The sequence below is a fragment of the Pagrus major genome, chromosome 14 (genome assembly GCF_040436345.1).
Source record: "Pagrus major chromosome 14, Pma_NU_1.0".
In the NCBI taxonomy this organism is placed as follows: Eukaryota; Metazoa; Chordata; class Actinopteri; order Spariformes; family Sparidae; genus Pagrus; species Pagrus major.
The window spans coordinates 24338802-24362152 of record NC_133228.1 but is presented as its reverse complement, the minus strand read 5'-3'; the positions used below and the strand labels follow the sequence as shown (position 1 = coordinate 24362152).

Here is a 23351-nt window from a genome sequence, read left to right as displayed (position 1 = left end):
AAATACTGTCGTGTAAACAGCCTGTAAAGCTGTGGTGAAGAAAAAAGCACAAGATTTCCCCTTGACATGTACTGAAGTGGAGTGATGAAGAAGCATGAATAAAATACTCAACTTCAACATTTGTAAAAGTTCTTTCTACTAATTTTCACTTAAATCTTAAACCTTAAAAACATCCAGTTCGGATGAAGGCGTTTACTGACCTCAACGGGTCTGAACTACATTTTAAACCACAGCTCGTCAGTCAGGTGACATGTGTGATGTGTGGAGGGGTTTCCCCTCACAGCGAATCAGAGAACGGGACTTTACTCTCTCACAGAAAAGGTGACAGAAAAATATCCAGATTGCTTCAATATTGGAAAATCTGAATCATCTGACAAACGAACATGGACGGAGTGAGGTCTGGAAAAATCAGTTTGATTCTTCCTTTGAGTCAGTACAGACCTGACACACTGACACACATCCCAAACTGTTTACAGAAGATAAGATATAATGTGAAAGATTTCTACATTAATGTCTAAAAACAACTCGACCTTTGTTCTACATGTTGTTGAGTTGTGTTCTTTTATTTTCTCAAATGTTTCCAACAATGTCAAAACAGAAAAATCCACAAGTTTACTCCAGGAAACGGTGTGATCCAGCTGGAGGGAAGTCAGAGTCCTGACTGAGTCACACCAGACAGAGTTTCGTCAGCAATGGCTGTTAATTAATTGTGTTTTCAGCACCAGCGATGCAAATTTCCATCTCTCATCACATTGGCTGGTTTGACAGAAGATTTATTTGTGTTTATTCACCACAAACAGTCAGATTACTTCACTGTACATTAGTAGAGGCTGTGTTTGTTTGTTTGTTTGTTTGTTTGTTTGTTTGAATTCAGGTCAACTCTGACTGAAGTCAGCACTCAGCAGAGACTCTGGTTCTGGTTCTGGTTCTCTGTCTCCTCTCTGTAACATTACGTTCTTGAAGTAAAGTCCATTTCCCCTCCAGCTCCAGTCAGCAGTCAACATTACAGAACAGAAACACCCGACAATGGAGGTCACCTCCGGATCACTGCTGCAGTCAGGCTGATAAACAGGAGTGAAGATAATCCATGTTTTAATCCCACAAATTCAAAAGTAATCTCTGAGCTCTCCTCCCGTCGGTAAACGGCTCTGGATCAGACTCCAGGTGTTTATTCCCCCAGAAGGTCTGGATCTGCCCTCCGCTATAGCCTTTATACTACACACACACAGCTTGAATGACTTTAATTGGCAACCTGGTGTTTGCCACCGGGCTGCTCGTCAGGGGGAGCCTGCCCTTCAGATAGTATGATCCAAGCAGAGCAGCAGCCGGCCGGTCAGAAGGGACTGTAACTGTTGAAGAGGGCGGTGTGTTTACTGGGGAAACGACACATCACAATCCCTGATGTTTTGATTGTATGTGGCACAAATACTGCAGATTTGAACTGTAGCTGTTACTAAAAAGTTACAAAGTAATCGCTGAGCTCTCCTCCCGTCGGTAAACGGCTCTGAATCAGAGCAGAATACTTTAACTGATATCAGCAGTTTTTTTTTTGGTGGACCTGTTTTGAAGTGGCTAATACGCACTGAAGAATGGAAACACGGCTGTAAACCTTCAAGGAAGAATTATGTTTGCACTGAAAAATGTTTTACGAGATCACAAAAACCTAAAAGTTAATGATAACCACCTCTTGTAATAACTTAGATCTGCAACCATGATCACAGTTCATTATCAAAAAGGGATGTTTTTAAGTAAAGTAGTACCACCCTGAGGACTTTCACAGATTTTGTAAGACTTCAGTGGAAATTCAGAAGAAAATCGTTCAGATTGATATTTGTAGAGAAATGTCTGTGACTTCCTCCAAACAGAGACAAACTTCGCCTGTGAAACCTCTTCCTGTGTTTGTGTGTGAGTAGGGGATACCCATGTGCTCTACTCCTTAACACCTGAACGTCAACACCAAAATCTACCTGTCTGCTTCCTGTTTTTCTTCCTGTTTCCTGAATGTCTTTGTCTACTTCCTGCTGCGCTCAACGCTAACTTCAGTTTCGCTTTTCAAGCTGCAGCCAAGATGAGGAGGTCAAAGGTCAGAGGACAACGGCTTGTCTATCTATCTATCTATCTGAAGATGAATCTAAGGGGATGATTAAAGAAAGAAAACTCATGTTACACAAAATAAAGTTTGATTTTTTAGTTTTTTTAATGCAAAATGTTCGAACTGAGCCTTTAATCACAGCCTTCATCTCATCCACCCGGAGTTTGTCCCCATTTATACGTCACCTAACTTCCTTCTTTGCTGCCGTAATAATCAGCACAGCCACTAATATGGGTCAATATAAGCTGCTTTTACAGTGGACCTGTATGGTTGTTTTGTGATGAGGTCAGGCTGGCCTTCCATATAACCCCCGTCACACCAGAAAATGACATTGAAGTAGCCTGGCTGGCAAGCTAGCGGCTTATATGCTAGCTTGATGGGAACATGCTGGTGCCAGTCAGTCACAATAGGTCTCTGTCTTCTTCTTCATGATGCCTTTTAATCTCCCTTTCATGCATTTTGTTTCTTAGGATTGTGCATAATTTAAAAGAAGAAGATAAACAAAGCTAACTTGCTTGCTTGCTAATTCAAATGCAAGTCTAATGTGTGATCAGACACCACCACACATCAGCCAGATTGACGACGCCATATTGAGTTAAAAAATGTTGGCAGCGAGCGTTAAACATGTCTACAGGCCAGAAGGTGCCCTTGGTTAACTGGTCACGTCACTACAGCCTCCTGTCATTTACAATAAAACAAAAAGGGCAGACCCTGTTTCACTTTCTTCTTTTTCTTCTTTCCTTTGCACGCAGCTTGCAGCAGGTTTTCCCCCACAGGTAGCCATGCTGCGATGATGTGTACAGTGTTTCTGTGGACAATTATCACACTCTCTGCGTTTAAAGGTGTGAGTAGCTGACAAGAAAAGCTTCACTTTCCTCTAAGCCAGACGAGGGACTGCGTAAGGTGTATTATTCACTAGAAACACTGCATGACATTATTTCCTGTTCTCGTTGGGCCTGTCAGCCTCTGCTGCAGGGCGACTACTCATTACATCATGTCATCCAACATCATTTGCAATATTATAGTTTTAAGATATGCAACACACTGCATGTTAACACACTATTTACTACAAGTTGACACTGTTACAATATTTTTTCATATTACCAACAACCTTTGATCCCTTGGCTAGCCCGCTGTGGTTCAAGCACCCCTCCCTCACTGTGACATAACACTGAATACCACAATTTAATGTGTTGACCAAAGTCTTGTCAGCTGTTCGCTGTCTAACCACAGTAACCAGCATTATTACAAACACCTCATTAGCGCGCTGGCTAATCAAAGTCGTGCTCCACTTCTGGGCTAACTTGCGTCCCACTCGCATTAACTTCCTACGATTTACGTCACAGCTTGTAACAGCTGCCAGAGCGGGGGGCAGAACTCGGTCCAGCTACAGGTACAGTAGATGTAATAAAAAAGTCCGTGACCTACGATGAATATGCAGCCAACAGGGAGGCTAATGCACGTATCCCACATACGCCATCCTGCCATCCTGATCAAAATGTGTGTTAATCCACCGCTGAAAGTCGTCCCTCCTGTTTGAAGACTTGAAGACAACCTGCTTTAAGAAATAACTGACATTTAAAATATGAAATGTATGTTGTTTTTTTTAGGTGTTTTTAAAGATTGTACATGTTGAGTAGAAACCAATGGGCTTGTGAAGTAGAACAGTATTGAGAGACGGACCAACACACTGGTGTTTTGTTGTGGGATGTGTCGACAATAAGAATAAACACCGGCCTTCATCTTTAATAGTTACTGCAGATTTAACTTTCAGCATCCAAACAGAACAGAAGTATGAAACCCAGTCTCATCAGGTTATTTCAATGAGGGGTTGATGAAGTATTTTGATCATTTACTGAAACAGATTTATCGTTCCACACTAAAAAGAAAGTGACATTTTTCAAATAAAAGTGTATAAATCTAAAAGTAATAATGCAGATTAAACCCTGTCAGTGTTCTTTGGATCATTATTATCGATGTGTTAGTGTAAAACTACGAGTGCATCAACGCTGACACGTCCTGTCGGATCAACCTGAACCATTTTTAATTTCTCTCCTGAGAATCTGTGTCTTTAGCTGCTAAACGCTCGGCTGCTTGTTGTCGTTGAGCTGTTGCTGTTCAGTCAGGTGAGGTTACGAGAGCTTGTTTGGAAACAGTGAGATTAAAGAATAACAGTAAATGTGCTTTAAAATCAAAACTAGGAGCTAAAAGAGGCTCAATAGATCGCACAAGTAACCTTTTCACATTTATTTGATTTTATTCTTTTCACAGCTTTCATGATGGTTGCAGAGCCGGACTGGGATGATATTTCTAACCTCCCCGTTCTTACAGCAGACGACTGTATGGACACATTTAATGTTTCTTTGGTTGTTTCTCCGTTTTAAATCAAGTCTGCAGCTGCTTCAGCTGTTTAGCAGAATGCTGCAACTCTGTTTTACTGTGAAGCTCCAGAAATGTTTTGTGGACTACGAGACTTCAGCTGACTTTCCATCAGCGTGGAGGCCAGAGGGGCCGTCAGGAGCCAGGAGGCCCGCGATGCCTTCACGCTGGCACATTTTGCAAAGACAACTATAAACCCCTTTAAACCTCCCATAAAGACACTGTACTGTGCACCGCTGCTGCCTCACAATCAATGAGTAATGTGTCAATGATCAATGTGAGTTATTCACAATGTGACATTAAAGGAGCAGTCTGTAGTTCTGGTGAAGAAATGTTAATAAGAATAAAAAGTTTGTCTGAACAAACCAAATAATCAAACTGACCTTAAAGGACAACACAATTAATACTGTTATCCTTTGTTTATTCACTTATGGAGAAAGAGTTTGTATTAATACCTCATTAATATTGTAAATATCACAATTCTGAGTTTGAATTTCTTGTCCAAAACTACACAGTTCTCCTTCAAAGTGAGGCTTTAATTCTTCTGCTTTTTAATGTTATTTTAATTTAATAAATTGACTTGTGGGAACATTGGATTTTTTTTTGCAAATGGGGTAAAGTCTTTGTGATGGTCATTATGGTGATGAGCGCTTCGGAGGCCTCTTCAGGAATTTTTGCCTCAACAGACTAAAATCCCCAGCGATGGGGGTGAAGAGGTAATGACTGAATTTGTATTAATTTCATTGGTTGTCATGTTGAACATTTATGTTATCACATCTCAAACAGCATCAGAAACCTCCAGAGTTCCAAATAAAACCACAGGAACGACGGATACGTAATGGTTTCCGTTCGGTCTCTTCTGGATCTAATGATTTCCAGTGCACGCTGCAGAGCTCTTTCCAATGACTTCTGCTGGAGCCTGAATGCACCCTGCTGAGCTGCATGCAACACAGGCCTCCAGTCGGACCGTCCCCAGTATGACCAGTACAACCAGTGATAACACTAAAACCAGTGGGTGACGTTGAGTTTTTGCTGTGAGCTGATGGTTTGTGTCTGAGATGCATGAGTGGGAGACCCCTCACCCACTTCTATGAAGTTTGGTGATTTAAAGGAAACTGCACAACCACAGTTTTCACACCTAGATCATCGCTGCATTGCGCTCTCTCTCCCCTGTGTGTGTCTATGTCTCTCTGCCCCTTTGCCTCGCTCTCTCACCGAGTTATAAATGTAAGCTTCATTGACGAGTCAAACAGTTCAGGGCCAACTTCAGGGCAGAAGACACACAAGACTCTCACAGCATCCAACGCCTGTCTCCGACCTCTCCGACGGGAATCGAAGCCGACTGACAGGACAGGCCCAGACACACTCGGGAATCGAACCAGCGACTCTAACGTTATTAGAGTTATTTTAATACAAGTGGTGATACGATGGTTGCTACAGTAAGGGCAGTGTTGTGCCTGACTCTCTGGGTGGCTCTGTGCCAGGTCAGAGGTGCATACATCCCAGACAAGATGAACCAAACCATCCAGAGCCTCCTGCGGCACTACGTGAGTACTACTGCTCGTATTACTGCTCGTACTACTGCTCGTATTACTACTGATAGTTACTGCCTATACCGACACTACTGCTGCTGTAGTATCAGTGTTTGTACTTCAAACACAAGTACAAACCTTGTGTTTCCTCCTGCTCCTTTCACATACTGATGCTCTCACCACAAACACAACCACACATGCGCACACACTCACAAACACACACACAACTTATTTCCATTTCCATTCACATGATGTTAATTTAAAGGACTATTCTGGTGTTTTGTTTTATGATTTAGTCCATTAACTACGTTTATTATCCGTCACAAACATTAATATTAGACAGCATTTTCTAAGTTGATCAACAGTCATGTGGTGCATCACTAATTACAGTTTTCAAAGTGGTGTCAGAGAGTTAACGTGATTTATAGTTTTTGGGCTGATCTGCCTTCTTGAAGATAGAAAGACACATCATCTGCATCAAACTTAACCTGAAAAATGTTTCTTTGTGTTTTTTTGCAGAAAATTGGCAATGAGAAACGATTTGACGGGAACAATGTCTTCCCTAAAGAACCACCAGCTGGCAAGATGGAGGTAAATATTAACTTCTGTGTGTCCAAAATTATGAATATTAAGTTTCTGTGAAGTCACTGTTGGGTTGGGGTTTATTTACATGATTCATCCTTTATCATTTCTGTAAACATCCAAAGACTCTGAAGAAATATCTATGAAACATTACCAGTGTAAAGTTCATAGAAAGTGTTAGCTTCCTGTGAAAAATGTGGGTTGTTTGCCCTGAACTGAACCTGTCAGGCACGCAGTTGTCTCAGGCTGCGCACAAATCCAAACTCCAACTGTTCAACATGTTGGACACATGTTCGCTTTCTTTCTTCCTGAGAGTGAGACAAGATTGACACCACTCTTGTGTGTGTGTTTGTGTTAAGGCTGGAGTAAGAAGTTAGCCTAGCTTAGCATAAAAGACTGGCTGCAGGTGGAAACAGCTAGCCTGGTTTTGGTCACTCTACCACACATTCACTGCTGTGTATTTCTGAGCTTTGCAGAGAGCCAGGCTAGCTGTTTCCCTCTGCCTCCAGTCTTTACGCTAAGCTAGGCTAATTACAGCTTGACTCCAATGACTTAATGCAAAGTCACAAAGTTGGTATCCTTGGAGGCTCAGATCAGGGAAAAACATCATATTTCACAACGCCTGGCACATGAAGTTTCACAGTGAGCGACAGTTTGTGTAGTCCCAAGTCTTCTGATCCCTGAGTCAGCAGCTGGCTGGTGTTTTCCTCAGGTTTCTCTTTCAAGGTGCAGTCTGACACCGTCAACAGTTTCTGTGTTGAGGTTTTTGTGGTTCCTTTCCTGCTGGCTCTGCATCGTGCAACCTTGTGTGCAACTATAATCAACTCCAAGTCCAACTTTCACTTTTCACCTACAATAATGCAAAGCCACTCATGGCTGGTTTCGAGTACTGAGCGCCAAAACAGAGTTGACTCACATCAGCCTCAGAAACATTACATGTCATAGTCTGCAGCGCTGCAGTTGGTTGTTTGCTGCTTTTTGTGTCTTGTGTGATTAACAAGATAATATCTTAGATAAGATCTATGGACTGCACTGCACGCTAGCTGTAATGCTGTGGTATCTTGCATTGGTTCAGGCTGCGATGAATAAATACGATGGACATCAGTTCAGGTTTAGGGCTGAAGACTTTAAACTTGGATGCTAATGTGAGCATGTTTACATTTAATCTACCTGTTCCATCACAGCCGGACAGAAAACTAGATAAACAATTTAAAGAAAACAAATAATTTAATTTCTTAAAGTAATGTTTAAAATCTCTCTACTTCATGTGCAGGATAATATTTTCAGTCATGATGTAAAAGCCTCTCTCATCTCTGAGAAAGTGTCAGGAACCCAGTTGAGTTGGACCGATTTTGCGTCGACATAACTCGCTGTGGCTCTGACACCGGAGAACCAAACGTGATCCGGCTCTGGCCCAGCAAGATTTTGACTTCTTAGGCAATTTTCAGCACTATGATCAGCTTTGGCTCATTATTTGAACTGGTATCAGGGATGTGATGTTGTCTTGTCCCAAATGTGGCCTGAATCCAGCACATGTGGCACAAGGTCTTTGTTTGTTAGTCTCAGTACTGAGACACATTTTGAAATCAGGTCAAACAAGGGTGTAGCCAGCAATAAATCCTCATCATATTCATGTATTCAAGGTGGCACATTGGAAGCAGGCTGTCAAACAGAAAGTTGAATTTTGCATAAACTTAAAGGCCACAAACCCAAACACTCCCCTCTGGGTTTTCCCATTTTATATTTCACTCACCACAACAACACAGGTGTTACATCTCAGCATCTTTCAGTTTTTTCCAGTGTGATGTCGTCCTGTGACTCATCTGAGATGAAACGCTATTTTAGGCAATAATTAAAGTGTTAAGTACATATCTCATATGTGCCTATCGCCTCCATATAGATTAAAGAAGCTTTACCACAGGACTCTGACAAGGTTAAGACCTTAAACCAGCACAGCAATTGTGTCTTCGCTGGTTCATAAACTGTCAGACTTTGTTGAACTCTTTGAATCTCTACATCCAAATGAGTTACTAATGTTGGATTATGACATTCATTTTCAATGAGTGGTTTCCCCTTTAAGGCCTACTCAAAGCTTAATTTAACTTCTGTGTGGGAGACCACACTTCTTCCACTGTGTAAAAGGTTTCAGCACCTTCAGGGTGGTACAAACTTGTCAAGCGAGAAAAGGGACTACAGCTATGTTCTCTTATCAAAGATAGATTGAGTTCCTTTTTTGAGCAGGCTTTGGTGTCAGTTAATTTTTACAATAAACAACTTCCTGTGCCTTGAAATTTGCTGCAAAAGCTACATTTTTGCTATGATAAAAGCAATTTAAATATCACTGACCAGAAACCAGAAATATGTATTTGATCTCATCTGTTTTTGTCTTCCAGACAAAGATGTTGTTCATGGGCAGCATTTTGGACACATACGAAAAGCTGATTGGCCACATGTTGAAGCAGCATCCCACAGTGGGTCCCCAGACAGCTGGAAGCAGCGAGCATCTGGCCTCCGCCGTCGGCACCACCAGTAATGCTGGGACTGGAGCAAGTGGAGATCTCAGGGAGGACCTGACCTACATCCTGGGGAAGGTCCGGGAGCTGAAGAGGAAGCGTTTCCAAGAGCAGGAGAAGATTCTGCATGGACTGCAGGCTGTCAAACATGTCCAGGTATACTAGACTCACACTAAAGACAACAACAGAGAGCCCAAAATATATTTTCATGCACTAGACCTAAGGGTGGCCTTATGTTGGTTTAAAGTAAGGATTAAAAAGGTTTATGTAGGGTTTAAAGTAGGGCTTTCAGAGGGTCTATGTAAATTGTTGAAGCAAAAACAACTGACTGTTTGGGTGCCGGCTCGGGACACGGACACAAAGCGTCAGTATTCGATGATCTGGCGATGACACATTACAATTACCTATCTTTCTCCAGGAAGTTACATTTGGTTGCTTTAAGTCAGGCTTAAAGGAGGGTTTTGGGGTGCCCATGTGCTTGAACTAAGGCATTTAAAAGGTTTATGTAGGACCTTAAGGAGGACTTACAGTGGGACTATCTGGTTTTGGAGGGCGTAAGGAGAGCTCGTGTAGGACTCGAGTTAAGCTGCTGGAGGGCTTATTTACGGCTTATGTGAGGCTTAAAGTAAGACTTATGGAAAGTTCATGTAGAGCTTTTTTGGTGACTATGTAGGGTGTAAACAAAGTCTTAAAGTGAGGCTTTTAAAATCTTTCTGTAGGGTCTCAGAAGGACTTAAAGTAAGGGCACACAGAGCGCTTATATGGGGAGTAAAGCTGCTGTGTGGTTTACATACGGGGGTATGGAAGGCTTAAAGTAAGACTTATGGGAGGTTTATGTAGGGCTTTTGTGGTGCCTATGTAGACCTTAAACTAAGTCTTAAAGTGAGGTGATTAAAAGATTTTGCAGGGCTTTCGGAGGGCTTACGTAGGGTTTGAAGTAAAGCTGCTGAGGGTTTTATTTAGGGGGGTATGGAAGCCTCCATAAGCCTGAATTGGGATTTTCACTAAAGGTTTAATGTGTAACGCTGTGACAAAGTAATGTTGAATTTCTTTCCCTGCCTCTCTCCCTCCTCTAGATGGATAACTTTGTCATCCAGAGCAAAGCTTTGTGGGAGCTGCCGTGGCTGTATGAAGAGGCGAGCTCATTGTCTGACAGCAGCGAGATACAGAGGAGGCGGCGGCGGCGGCGTCAAGCGAGGAAGACTCAACTGAGAGGCTGAAGCACAAAGAGGCACAACAAAGATGTCGACAATGACACAACTAAAATGGAAAAAGCAAAAACCAAATAAGACCAAAAAATATTTTCATTTTAACCAATGTGCCAACTGTTGAGATTTGTATGTTTTTTTAGAGATTATTTTTTTTAATATTTATTACAATCATAGTGAACCAGCAGCCTAAGTCTAATAAATATAGTGACTTTGTAAAATTCATATGTTTGATCTACGTTCTGTGCTTGATACTTGACAGCAGCATGTTTGTCACTGCAGGAGCCAGAGATTCATTTATTTATTTTTGATCAATCACAGTATCAATCAAAATGGCCTGGAAATACTTGATTTCTTAATTTTTTACTTATTTAAAAACTGCAGATGATTTAATGTTTAGAAATGATGAAATAATATTTTAAGCTCTCTGATTGGATGTTTTTATTTTGTGTTAATGGTAAAATAGAACTGTCTGATGATGATGTTTACAGTACAAAGTACACCTCAGTTTAATGCTGGCATACTTAAACGTACTACAAGTCCTCTGAACATGCAAGTACTTTACTGCTGCACAGCTACTCTGCCTCTAAAAGTACTAAACTCTTCAGGGATTTTTGTATTATTCTTACATGTTATAATAGTCATATTTATTTTATATTTAAAGTAATTTATTGTTAATCATACTCCTGTGACTGATATTTTAATTTATTATGTATTTATTGATTGGCATAAGCAGGCAAATGGCAACTGAATAAAAAAGATGAACTTCATTTTCTGATTCTTGACTTTTTTGGATGAAAAGACTTTCATGTGATGATGAGGGCATCACGATCTCTTTTGCTTTTTGGTTTTCTTAGACAGAAAGTCAGGATTGGTTGACTAGTCTTCTTTGTCACAGCAAAGAAGGAAGTTCAGGCACAACCAATCATTTATTTGACAAATCAAATATCACCTCAAGAAACCTCAAGATGATATCACACGATCTTCATCGACGGTTTGACCAGTCGTGAAATTGTTGTGTTCAAATAAAACATTTTTTCTAAGGAACTCTAATGCGTAAAGTCAGAAGAGATAAAGGGTCATAAAGCTTCTCAAATTGCACAGAAAAAGTGGAAGTTCGAAAATCTGTCGGCTGATACAAACTCAGTCAATGATTTTTTTCAATCAGAGGACATTAGTCACTCGGCCACACTGTGAGGTATATTCGGGTGTCATCTGCGTAACATGCAAACTTATTGCCCGGGGGGTGCAAAAGTCCACACCTTCTGTCCTCCAGTAGAAGTTCAGATACTTGTGTAAAAACAGACTTGTCGAAGTACTGATTCAACTTCTTTACTTCAGTAAAAGTAATCGAGTACAGGCTCTGAAATGTACTCAGAGTATCAGAGTAAAAAGTCTCCCTCTGAAGGACATTTGTGGTCAAAGCTAACTGAAGCTCACGTCATATTAATATAATTCAAAGACTATTAAAGTTAAAGGTAGAGTCAGTAGGATTTGTCCCAGCTGTTCCTGAACGCACCACAAAGACAGTTGATTGTTGAGTCTCATTCCCAGGACGTCAAATAGCCACATGTTGGGTTGGTAAAGCGTCCCGAGCAGCAACAAAGTGAGAAAATAAGAAACTCTCTGCAGATACGAGACACTAACACGCCTTTTCTCCCCATTCAGCCTCCCTCTCTGTCTGTTCACGTCTTCTGACATCTTTTACCGTTCTTATGTACAATATTAATTAGATATTAGGCTAAATATAGCCGTCAACAAGTACCTCAAATTTGCACTTGAGTATATGTGCTGGGTCAGTTTCCACCATTTTGAAAGTGAAAGAATGACATATAAATGAGTTATGATGGTTGCTAAAGACAGACAGACACATGTATACATGATAACTCTGCATGTAACTGATATTCAAACTTTAAAAACATCAATCAAACAAACTGTTGTTACTCTGTGTTGTTGTGAAGCTCAGCGACCACGATCGTCTGCAGGCTGAGCAGCGGGTCGGGGTATTTCAGACCCCCGCCCTCCCTCCAACGCACAGCCGCGATGTCACTTCCTGTGACATCACTTCTGCTAAATGGGGGGTGGCCTTCTTTTACTGTAACTGCAGACCTTACCCACAATGCACCCTGACTGCTCTGTGTATTTGTGAGGTTGTGATTTCTAAGAACCTGAGCTGTGCTTCCCCAGCAGCTGAGAGCAGAGCGGTTGGTTTGTGTTTGTGTGTGGTCAATAAACAAAAGTCTTAAAACAACTTCACAACCGTTACAGACCAACAAACAAACTGAGGAAGATATTTTCTCAATCATGTCTTTAAAAGAGAAGTTGCTTTTCTTGTGACTATGTGTGTCAGGGTGGAGTGAGTTCCTTCTGTGGAGACGTGTTTCAGACTGAAGATGAGACGCAACGATCACAAAACAAAAATATTTACACTTTGTTTTCTCTTTTTAACTTTATTTAACTTGTTCTGCTGTGTTGCACTTGTGCTTTGACTCAACTTAAAGGATCAGTCTGGTGTTACTTTATACTTTTTGTGTTGTTAACAAATCCCAGCACAGTCGCACTTTAGTATTTATGATTTATATAAAGTATATTATGAGTCGACTGATTATTGGATCCAATATTCAACATTTATATCAGAATCAATGTTTATTCTACTACTATGTAGACATTCATTTGATAACTTTAGTTACTAGTTACTTTGCAGATTACATGCTGCATCAAAACCAAAGTAGCAGATTTTTTAATTAATTAATTTTATCTGCAATCAGATTAAAAAAACATTTTTCCGATAATTCAAAAATGCTGAACATTGGATCTGATATTCAGTCGACCCACTGCACAGTATATATACTTACACGTAAATATGTGTAGTTACTTGTACTTTTGATGCTGAAGTACATTTAATATCAGCTACTTTAAGACTTCTACTCGAGTACTATTCATATGTGTGACTTTCACTTGTACCAAAGTAATATTTTAACGCCACATGTTGACTGTTACTCAAGTTAACACACCAGACAAGTGATCTACAGCGAAGAAGCTGTGAGTTAACCGAAGAAACACCAAACGATCAGCGGTCGGTGGTGACGATGAGGTGTCTGGCAGTTATAAACTCAGATGAGTCGATACTGTCCGTGAAGGGGCGGACTGCCGCAGTGGTAAAGGGCACTTCAGCAGGACAGCGATGGAAACATGACAAGACTTTCACCCCCACCTCTGTTTCTGTGGCCTGTGTGTGTGTGTGTGTGTGTTTCAGTGTGAGTCAGCGTTCTGCAGGAGAGAGGAAATGAGTTTATGCACATCTATAAATGACAGACAGTCTCCTGCACGGCTTCTGCAAACCGGCTGCAGAGTGTCAGCGCACATTCATGTTTCTTTAGTTGTGTGTTGCTGGTAACTCTGATGAAACACAGTCTGCAGTCACGCTAACAGCTCTGTCACACTGTTGCTTTGAGCTAAATGCTAACATCAGCATGCTAACAAGCTCCCAAGGCCAAGTATATATAGTATTCACCATATTCAGCATCTTGGTTGGTCAGCATCGTGCTAATATTTTCCAATCAGTAGTGTCGGGGGCAGGGATGTTAATGATTATTCATTGATTGCTGTTAAGAATTTAACCAATTAATCTTAATCGACAAGCAGAGACGGGCGCAAATGCATCAAGTTTGTTCTTCAAATATATCCACATAAAACACAAAATACTGGTGTGAGAAAATATATTTAATTAAAATGCAAGTAATTTGTCATTTAAAAAAATACAAAAAGACATTTTGCACACACTGATAATGTCACATTTTAGCCATTCAGTCGCCTCAGTGTTGGATTTTGTTGCCAGTTGTTGAACAGCAACAGACAGAAGCTCCGTGATTAAAATGACGTCATTATTTTGTGTTATTTCATTTAAAATTCAATAACTTTGTTTCCTGTATCTGTTCTTTAACTCCTAATGTAGCCGACTGATGTTACATCAAACACAGATCATGTCAGTGGATAAAACAGTTTGATAAAGGGAAAAATGTTCAACATATTTCATATGATTAATCAATCAATCGATTGTTAGAAGAAATTACTTAAAATTTGCTCCCTCGTCGGGATCAGACGCTGCAAAAGTAACTTGCTACAGAGTTGTGTTACTTCAAGCAGTGATGGAGTAATACAACAGCTTTCTAATAGAGTTTCTGTAATATTATTACATTTAATGTGTCCAGTTACATGTTATTCGTGCACATCAGAACATCTTAAAGATCAATCTATCAGTTATTAATCAACACAGATGATATAATATCATATATATAAACAGTGCACAATATGTTATATAGAACTTTTTGTCCGTATGAATTTTCCTGGATTTGAAAACAAATGGTCGACAACATGGAGTATTTTGTGTTTGTGTGTCAAAGAGCAGCGGGCCATAAATAAAACACCAACAACGTGTGAATCAATCAGCATAAATCCAGACAGATTCACACGAGTCAGTTTCTGGTTTCTGGTTCATATAATCAGCATGAGACAGCTGTGACACACAGATAGAGATCCTTATCTAACCACTGAGAGAAGATATCATGATGAGCGGGAGATAAGAAATACTTGAGAAATTACAATGAAATTGCACAGAAACAAACCGTTAATTTAACTGGATGTCTGTCAGGTATATATAGAACATATACAGAAATATACAGAGTTATAGAAGGAGCTAGAGGTCGAGGTAAGATCAGCTGGCCTCACCGCTGCTGACATCTATTGTACGACCACTGTTCAAGACAGTTTCAAACTTTGTAAGAGTGACACCACTGGATATTCTTTCAGGACACATCAGAAGGTTTCCGGCCGTGTTTGTGGCAACTAAGTCAGGTATTTTAAGGTGAAACATTAACGTGTTTTTGTGCCTAAACCTAACCAGACAAAGCCAAAGGGAATCCTGTGGTTTATTTTGTGACTGTTTCATGAAGTGTGAGTATCTTTTCTCAGATGTCGCATAAAATGTTTACGTTTCTGCGATATTTTTACCAAGAGGTTATGACATTTGTATGAGTTGGGACAGTTCCCAGCTGTATTTGTGATGAGAGGGCTGTGAAGCAGGAGACCACTGTTCAAGACCGTGTTGTAAGTGGATATTTGGCTGGACCTCGACAGCCGGGCCGGTCCTACAAATGTGTTTGTCCGTGACGACGTGAGCGACTGAGTGAGCGATAAAGTTACAGGATCGGTCAACGCAGTCGAGAAGTGTTCATGCAAACGTTTATTACGTCACCGGGGGGCATTGCTGCACGTAGGTTACAGCGCTGATGATGAAGATGAAGATGAAGATGCTTGTTAATATGACTAAACTCTGATTTAAAGGCAAACTGTGCAGGACACGTCAGTCACCGTCTATTAAGACACAGCAGTGGTTAAGCGAGCCACAGAGTGAATGAAGAAGTAATAAAATGTTATCTGCAGGGTTAAAAACCACCACGGTCGATGGGAGAGTATGAAAATTACGTAAGTGATAACTGAACCGGCCCTTTAAGGGAACCACAGGTTGTAGAAAGATGATTCATGGGTTTTTTTTTAATGTATATTTGTCCCCAAGTGTTTCATGGTGCCAGTGAATGTGCTGACTGTTGAAAAGAGAGTGTCATTAACACACACACACACACACACACACACACACACACACACACAGCTCATTAACATATCAGATCGAAACGCACTGTGGCATTTCCATGAAGTTATGTGTTGTTTCCTGCTGCAAAGGAAGCTCTGAGTGGGTTCACAGCAACCACACACACACACACACACACACAGTTAAGTTTCGTATCAAAGTGATACTAAGCAAGAATAAAAAGCAGAAATAAACAGCCTGAAAGCTTTCTCTGAACGTCAGGTTGTCCTGATGGCAGCACTGAATTTAAAGTCTTAATATTTATATAAAATATTATCATCTAAAATCATTCACAATCTAAAATAATATGTTATAAGACTGTTATTTTATTATTATTAATTTGATGTTTTTTGCACGAGTCTCTCTCAGATCAGACACAAATCAACAGTTTTAATTTCTTATTTCCATTTTGTTCAGTTTTGTTGCGTAATCACATTAAATTTTAACGACTCATTTACTCTGATGAGACTAAAATCCCATCACTGTGGATCAGCGTACACCACTCTGCTTTTATTTTGAAAAGCCACTTGTTTTCCCAGCTCTGTAATCAGATGCTGTCAGTCAGAGTGCTAAGGAAGCTAATGATGGCTATCACTACCTGCTGCTCCTGTGTCTTAGCTTAGCGCAGAGCTAACGGGTGAAAAACCCACTTCTGATTGGACGGCAGAGAAACTCTGGAGTTAAAGAGACGTTTTCTAACTTTAAGCGCTCTTTGAGATGTTTCTCCAATAAAAGACGAAGCGTCCAATCAGCAGACGTGTTCGTTGTTACGCTGCAGTTCCTCTAACTGCCACTAGATGCTGCTCCAAGAAAACTCTGACTACATTGAAGTGAATGGGAAGAAGCTAACATGTTAAACTCTCCGTAGCTAATTACACTTCTTCTGTTGTTTTCCTGTGTGGATATTTTCACAATAAAATGTAAACGGAAGAGCAGGTGGCGAGGAAGAGATCACAGAGAGATGTTTCACTCCACATCAGGATGTTTCCGTGCCAACACTCTTCTTCTGCTGGGACATCAGTGGTGACAGTAACGATCAGCAGTGAGTGATCAGGTCTCTGCTGACACCTGGAGGACAAAGTGCGCAACTACAGTCAGAACACAGAAACTCCAGATATATAAGAGAAGATAGATTTAATCCACAAACCTCATCTCTTAGAATAATATCTTTGTTTCCTCTCCACATGCACCAGACTCCATTTACAGAAACAGTGATTTAATTATCATCACACACTTCATCTAAACCAAAACCTGTACCTTTAAAGACCGTCTTTACCATCGCCCTGGTTCCCTCTGTGGGATTATTGAATTGGTTTTTAGATTATTGCAGAGAATAATCTCAAGTTTATGATCTTTCCAGGTTTTGTTCATCCAGATAATCTTCACCCGAGCTTTCAGCTGTTGAGTGGTTTAGTTTAAAAATTCAAAACACTTCATGTGTTTGTGTAACTAGCTGTCAGATAAATGTAGTGAAGTAAAAAGTACAATATTTCCCTCCGAGGAAAAGAAAATACTGAAGTAGAAATATACTTTTCTACCAAAGATACTCGGATGACTTGAATATTTCCATTTTCTGTGACTAGTAACTAAGTATTTTAAATAAATGTGAGTAAAAAGTACAATATTTGCCTCCAAAATGTAGTGTAGTGGAAGCATAAAGTAGCAGAGAAGTACAACTGCCTCAGAATTGTACTCGAGTACAGTACTTGAGTAAATGTACTCAGTTACATCCCATCACTGGCTGTCTGCAGCACAATAAAAAACACACCTGTCAACAACAGATACTAGTATCTAAGGATACCAGTGATGGAATGTAAGTACATTTACTCGAGTACTGTACTTGAGTACAATTTGGAGATACTTGTACTTGTACTTTTTACTCGACTACATTTATTTGATAACTTTAGTAATCAGTATTGTAAAAAGTGCCCAAAAGTCATTTGTGAGTAAAAGTATTAGTACAAGTAAAGATATTATTTACCTCCAAAATGTAGTAGAGTACAAGTATAAAGTAGTATTTTATATTGCAGCTCTGTCACAGTGGGTGTAGTGGCGCCTCTTGAATGTGAGGGGGCAGCAGAGCATCAATCTGAACGTTTACACCTCAACTCACCTGCAGTGTTAAAGTACTCGAGTAAAAGTAAAGATATCGTGTTAAATATTACTTTGGTCAAAGTGAAAGTCACCCACATGAAGAGTAATCGAGTAAAAGTCTCTGATAGTGTCTGATATTAAATGTACTTAAGTATCAAAAGTATAAGAAAAAAAATGAGTAGCAGAAAATGGAAATACTCAATTAAAGTACAAGTGCCTCAAAATTGTACTTACAGGTACAGTACTTGAGTAAATGTACTCAGTTACAATTCATCACTGATATCCTGAGATACACGTATCTGTTGTAGAAAAGTATTATGTACTGCAGACCGACAGTGATGGAATGTAACTAAGTACATTTACTCTAGTACTTTACTCAAGCACAATTTTGAGGTACTTCATACTTCCACTCCACTACATTTATTTGATAACTTTAGTTACTAGTTACTTTGCAGATTACATGCTAGAAGCACAAAGTAGCAGAAAATGGAAATACTAAAATTGTACTTAAGGACAGTACTTGAGTAAATGTACTTAGTTACATACAGTCACTGGTATCCTGAGAAACTGGTTTCTAGACAGCCAGTGATGTAATGTAATTACATTTACTCAAGTACTGTACCTACAGTGTCGTACAGTACAGTTTGTTTTACACAGTATTTGCCTCTCACATTTGGCATTTTTGTAAGTATTGTGCTTTTTACTCCACTACATGATTTGATAGCTTTAGTTACTAGTTACTTTATTGATTACTGACTTATTGCCAGAAAACTACTTTTGAAACTTAAGTACATTTAATATCAGAAACTTTTACTCAAGTACTTTTCATATGTGTGACTTTCACTTGTACCAAAGTAATATGGTGACATCATATCTTTACTTTTACTCAAGTATGACATCTGGGTACTTCTCACATCACTGTACTCGCTGCTTGTCAGTAATTTATTACTTTAGTCGTTCAGTCACTTTCACGTCGAGCAGCGAATGACGGACGGATCAGACTGAGTGTGTGTGTGAGACGGTTGTATGATGAAGAGAGACGCTGGAAATAAACTGACCTCTGGCCCGACACATCTGACACCATCTGAACACACACACACACACACACACACACACACACACACACACACACACACACACACAGTTTTCCATTTGTCCTGAACTCAGAGACCCTCGGCTGGAGTCTATATTCAATTATACAGAGAGAGGGAGGCAGGTAGAGAGACAGTTTCCATGACTGGTTTTATATTTAGTGTTTCAAACTGTCTGCAGGAGCCGAAACATTTGACTCAACAGACAAAGAACAAACTCTGACTGATTCAACCAGTCGGTCAACAGTGTGTTTGGACTGATTCAGACTCAATGAAGTCAGTTAGAACAGTTGAGACTGAAAGTTATCCAAACAGAAGAAGATCTTTGATTTAAAGATCATTCGGAAATGAAACTCCAGTCATCATCTCCTCCCTCCATGCTGATGGAAAGTCAGGTGAAGTTTCATTGTCCACAGAACATTTCTGGAGCTTCACAGTAAAACAGCAGCATTCTCCTAAACAACTGAAGTAGCTGGAGACTCCACGGCTCCATACAGCTCGTCTGCTGCAATCCAAGTCCTAAACTGATCTCTTTACAGAGACCTGTCTCCACCACAACATCCAGAACATCTTTACAGAGACCTGTCTCCACCACAACATCCAGAACATCTTTACAGAGACCTGTCTCCACCACAACATCCAGAACATCTTTACAGAGACCTGTCTCCACCACAACATCCAGAACATCTTTACAGAGACCTGTCTCCACCTCAACATCCAGGACATCTTGACATAGACCTGTCTCCACCTCAACATCCAGAACATCTTTACAGAGACCTGTCTCCACCACAACATCCAGAACATCTTTACAGAGACCTGTCACCACCTCAACATCCGGGAACTTCTTTACAGAGACCTGTCTCCACCACAACATCCAGAACATCTTTACAGAGACCTGTCACCACCTCAACATCCGGGAACTTCTTTACAGAGACCTGTCTCCACCTCAACATCCAGAACATCTTTACAGAGACCTGTCTCCACCACAACATCCAGAACATCTTTACAGAGACCTGTCTCCACCACAACATCCAGAACATCTTTACAGAGACCTGTCTCCACCACAACATCCAGAACATCTTTACAGAGACCTGTCTCCACCACAACATCCAGAACATCTTTACAGAGACCTGTCTCCACCTCAACATCCAGGACATCTTGACATAGACCTGTCTCCACCTCAACATCCAGAACATCTTTACAGAGACCTGTCTCCACCACAACATCCAGAACATCTTTACAGAGACCTGTCACCACCTCAACATCCGGGAACTTCTTTACAGAGACCTGTCTCCACCACAACATCCAGAACATCTTTACAGAGACCTGTCACCACCTCAACATCCGGGAACTTCTTTACAGAGACCTGTCTCCACCTCAACATCCAGAACATCTTTACAGAGACCTGTCTCCACTTCAACATCTAGAACATCTTTACAGAGACCCGTCTCCACCACAGCATCCAGAACATCTTTACAAAGACCTGTCTCCACCACAACATCCAGAACATCTTTACAGAGACCTGTCTCCACCACAGCATCCAGAACATCTTCACAGAGACCTGTCTCCACCACAACATCCAGAACATCTTTACAGAGACCTGTCTCCACCACAACATCCAGAACATCTTTACAGAGACCTGTCTCCACCTCAACATCCAGAACATCTTTACAGAGACCTGTCTCCACCACAACATCTTTACAGAGACCTGTCTCCACCACAACATCTTTACAGAGACCTGTCTCCACCACAACATCTTTAAAGAGACCTGTCTCCACCTCAACATCCAGAACATCTTTACAGAGACCTGTCTCCACCACAACATCTTTACAGAGACCTGTCTCCACCACAACATCCAGAACATCTTTACAGAGACCTGTCTCCACCTCAACATCCAGAACATCTTTACAGAGACCTGTCTCCACCACAACATCTTTACAGAGACCTGTCTCCACCACAACATCCAGAACATCTTTACAGAGACCTGTCTCCACCACAGCATCCAGAACATCTTCACAGAGACCTGTCTCCACCACAACATCCAGAACATCTTTACAGAGACCTGTCTCCACCACAACATCCAGAACATCTTTACAGAGACCTGTCTCCACCACAACATCCAGGGACATGTGTTGTGCAATGACTAATTAATGACATAATACCTTATAAAAAATACATAAAGCCACACGGACACAGGTTGGTCAAAACATCACCGTGGCAACGTAAACAAGACCAGCCACCGGTTGGACAGCCTCACAGCAGGGCAGTGGAGACAACATGGCCGCCAGTGACGGGTGTGACACCTGCTGCTGATTCATCAGTCGACTCGCTCTACCACTCTCTCTCTCTCCTTTCTCTTCATTATCTGGGTCTGTGGGTCAGAGACCCCCCCCCCCTCCCCTCCACCTGCTCAGGTGACAGCCCAGTGCATGCTGGGAGAGCTGGCGGGGGGTGAGGAGTCAGTTCGCTGTCATCGAGAAAGGATCTGTCATCCGCTCAACTGTCGGCCTGCTGACCTTCTTCACAGCAGGAGCTCCGTCCTCGACCCGTCTGGACCTTCAAGGTTTTCAGTAAACAAGATACAACGAGGAAATACAGCAGCTTCGAGGCCACTAGAAGATGTACTTCTATTCTTTTTATAGCGCTAGGCTAGCACTTTCCCACCACTTCCAGTCTTTGTGCTAAGCTAGGCTAAACACCTCCCGGACACAACATTATTTAATTTGTTGGTTTTAGGCATTTAAAAAATGGTCATGCTCATGTGGACATTTAAACAGGTCATGTGACAGAAAGGTTTTTATTTTGCCTCATAGAAGAAGAAATCCAGTTACCTCAGTTAAAGGTTACTTTTATCTGTAACTTATTTCACTAAGAAAGAAAAGGAAAGTGTTTTGTTTTCTTGTGATGTGGGATTCAATCATCTCGTAATCTCAGGATAACAACATTTGTTTTTCTGTGATAGTGACACAGAACGGAGGAACTAATATGTTGGAGCTGTGATCCTCGAGGGCTTCTGTAGATAATGAGTGCAGCCTCGACTCGTCGTATTAACTCATGATACACAATAAATGCATGGTGGAGCAGCTTGAACATCACTTTATTATAAAGGATACATTACGTACGTGCAGCCTGTGTGAGTGAAGGCGGTTTGACATTTCTACAGTAAGTGGATATTAATTTGGACCCATAATCCCTTGCAGCAAGTCACACTCTATCAAGTTACCAGAGTATATGTGTGTGTGTGTGTGTCTGCGGCCGTCATGATCTCCTGCTGAGCTCTGAGCTGCATCCACTTTTAAATAGACACACACACACACACACACACACACACACACACGCACACCCCAGACGTTGTTTGACATCAGAGACGCAGCAGAAGGCGTCGACACTGGAAACAGCCCAAACAGAAGAGGATCCAGATTAACCTCCGCCACCACGTCACTGCTCACCAGCTCAGACACGTTCACTGACTCAGCAGCGACATTCGTGCTGAGTGACGGTGCGTTCAGGTCCGTCCGACTCGTCCAGACTCCAGACTGAGAAACGACAACGACAGATAACAAGTTTGTAGCAGTCCAGTCGTTTGAGACTTGTTATTTTTCTTTGTTTCGGGCTGATTTTTGGACTAATTGCAGGTGATTCAGGTCACCTGTGTGCAGGTGTGGAGACTGACTCCTGATTGAGGAGTGGAAGCAGCTTGGGACATTTCCCTCTCAGCCAATCACGGTGTGATGACACCCTGTTTGTGAAGGCTTAAAAGAGGTCACGACACCCAGGTGGCTCTGACCCACTGAGAACCTCATTCCTCCTTAGATTACAGCCAGAAGCTCTGGTCTGTTCAGGCCCTGTTGGGTTTTCTTGGCTGCTCCACATCTTTCTAGTGAGGAAACTGGGTTTATTCTGGATCCCCTTAAAACCCTACAGCCCCTCTACACCTTCAGTTTGACATTTTATTTCCCTGGAGCTCGTAGGAGGCATTTGTTTGTTGGTTTATTGTCCAAGTTGCGGACATTGGGCGTTCCCCTAGTTTAACATGTCTTTTGTTCATATCTTTATGTAGGTTGGGCCGACCCGTAAGCATTTTACAGCCACAACTTTATGCAGGTGGAAAAGAGACAGGCTGTAGATGAAGTGCTGTAAATTACTACACACAAGAAATCCTGTTTTCTTGGTTGCATTTGAAAATGTGTGAGAAGATGCCAAAGCATGATTT

General features: G+C 41.2%; 1 protein-coding gene across 1 annotated transcript; it reads left to right on the top strand.

Annotated features, from left to right (window-relative positions):
- Positions 1–5722: 5722 nt before the first annotated feature.
- LOC141008494 (interferon gamma-like) lies at positions 5723–11074 on the top strand. The gene is made up of 4 exons (XM_073480889.1): positions 5723–6018; positions 6523–6594; positions 8979–9254; positions 10175–11074. Exons 1-4 carry the CDS (start codon positions 5899–5901, stop codon positions 10316–10318), a joined length of 612 nt encoding a protein of 203 aa, XP_073336990.1. The 5' UTR covers positions 5723–5898; the 3' UTR covers positions 10319–11074.
- Positions 11075–23351: the final 12277 nt, after the last annotated feature.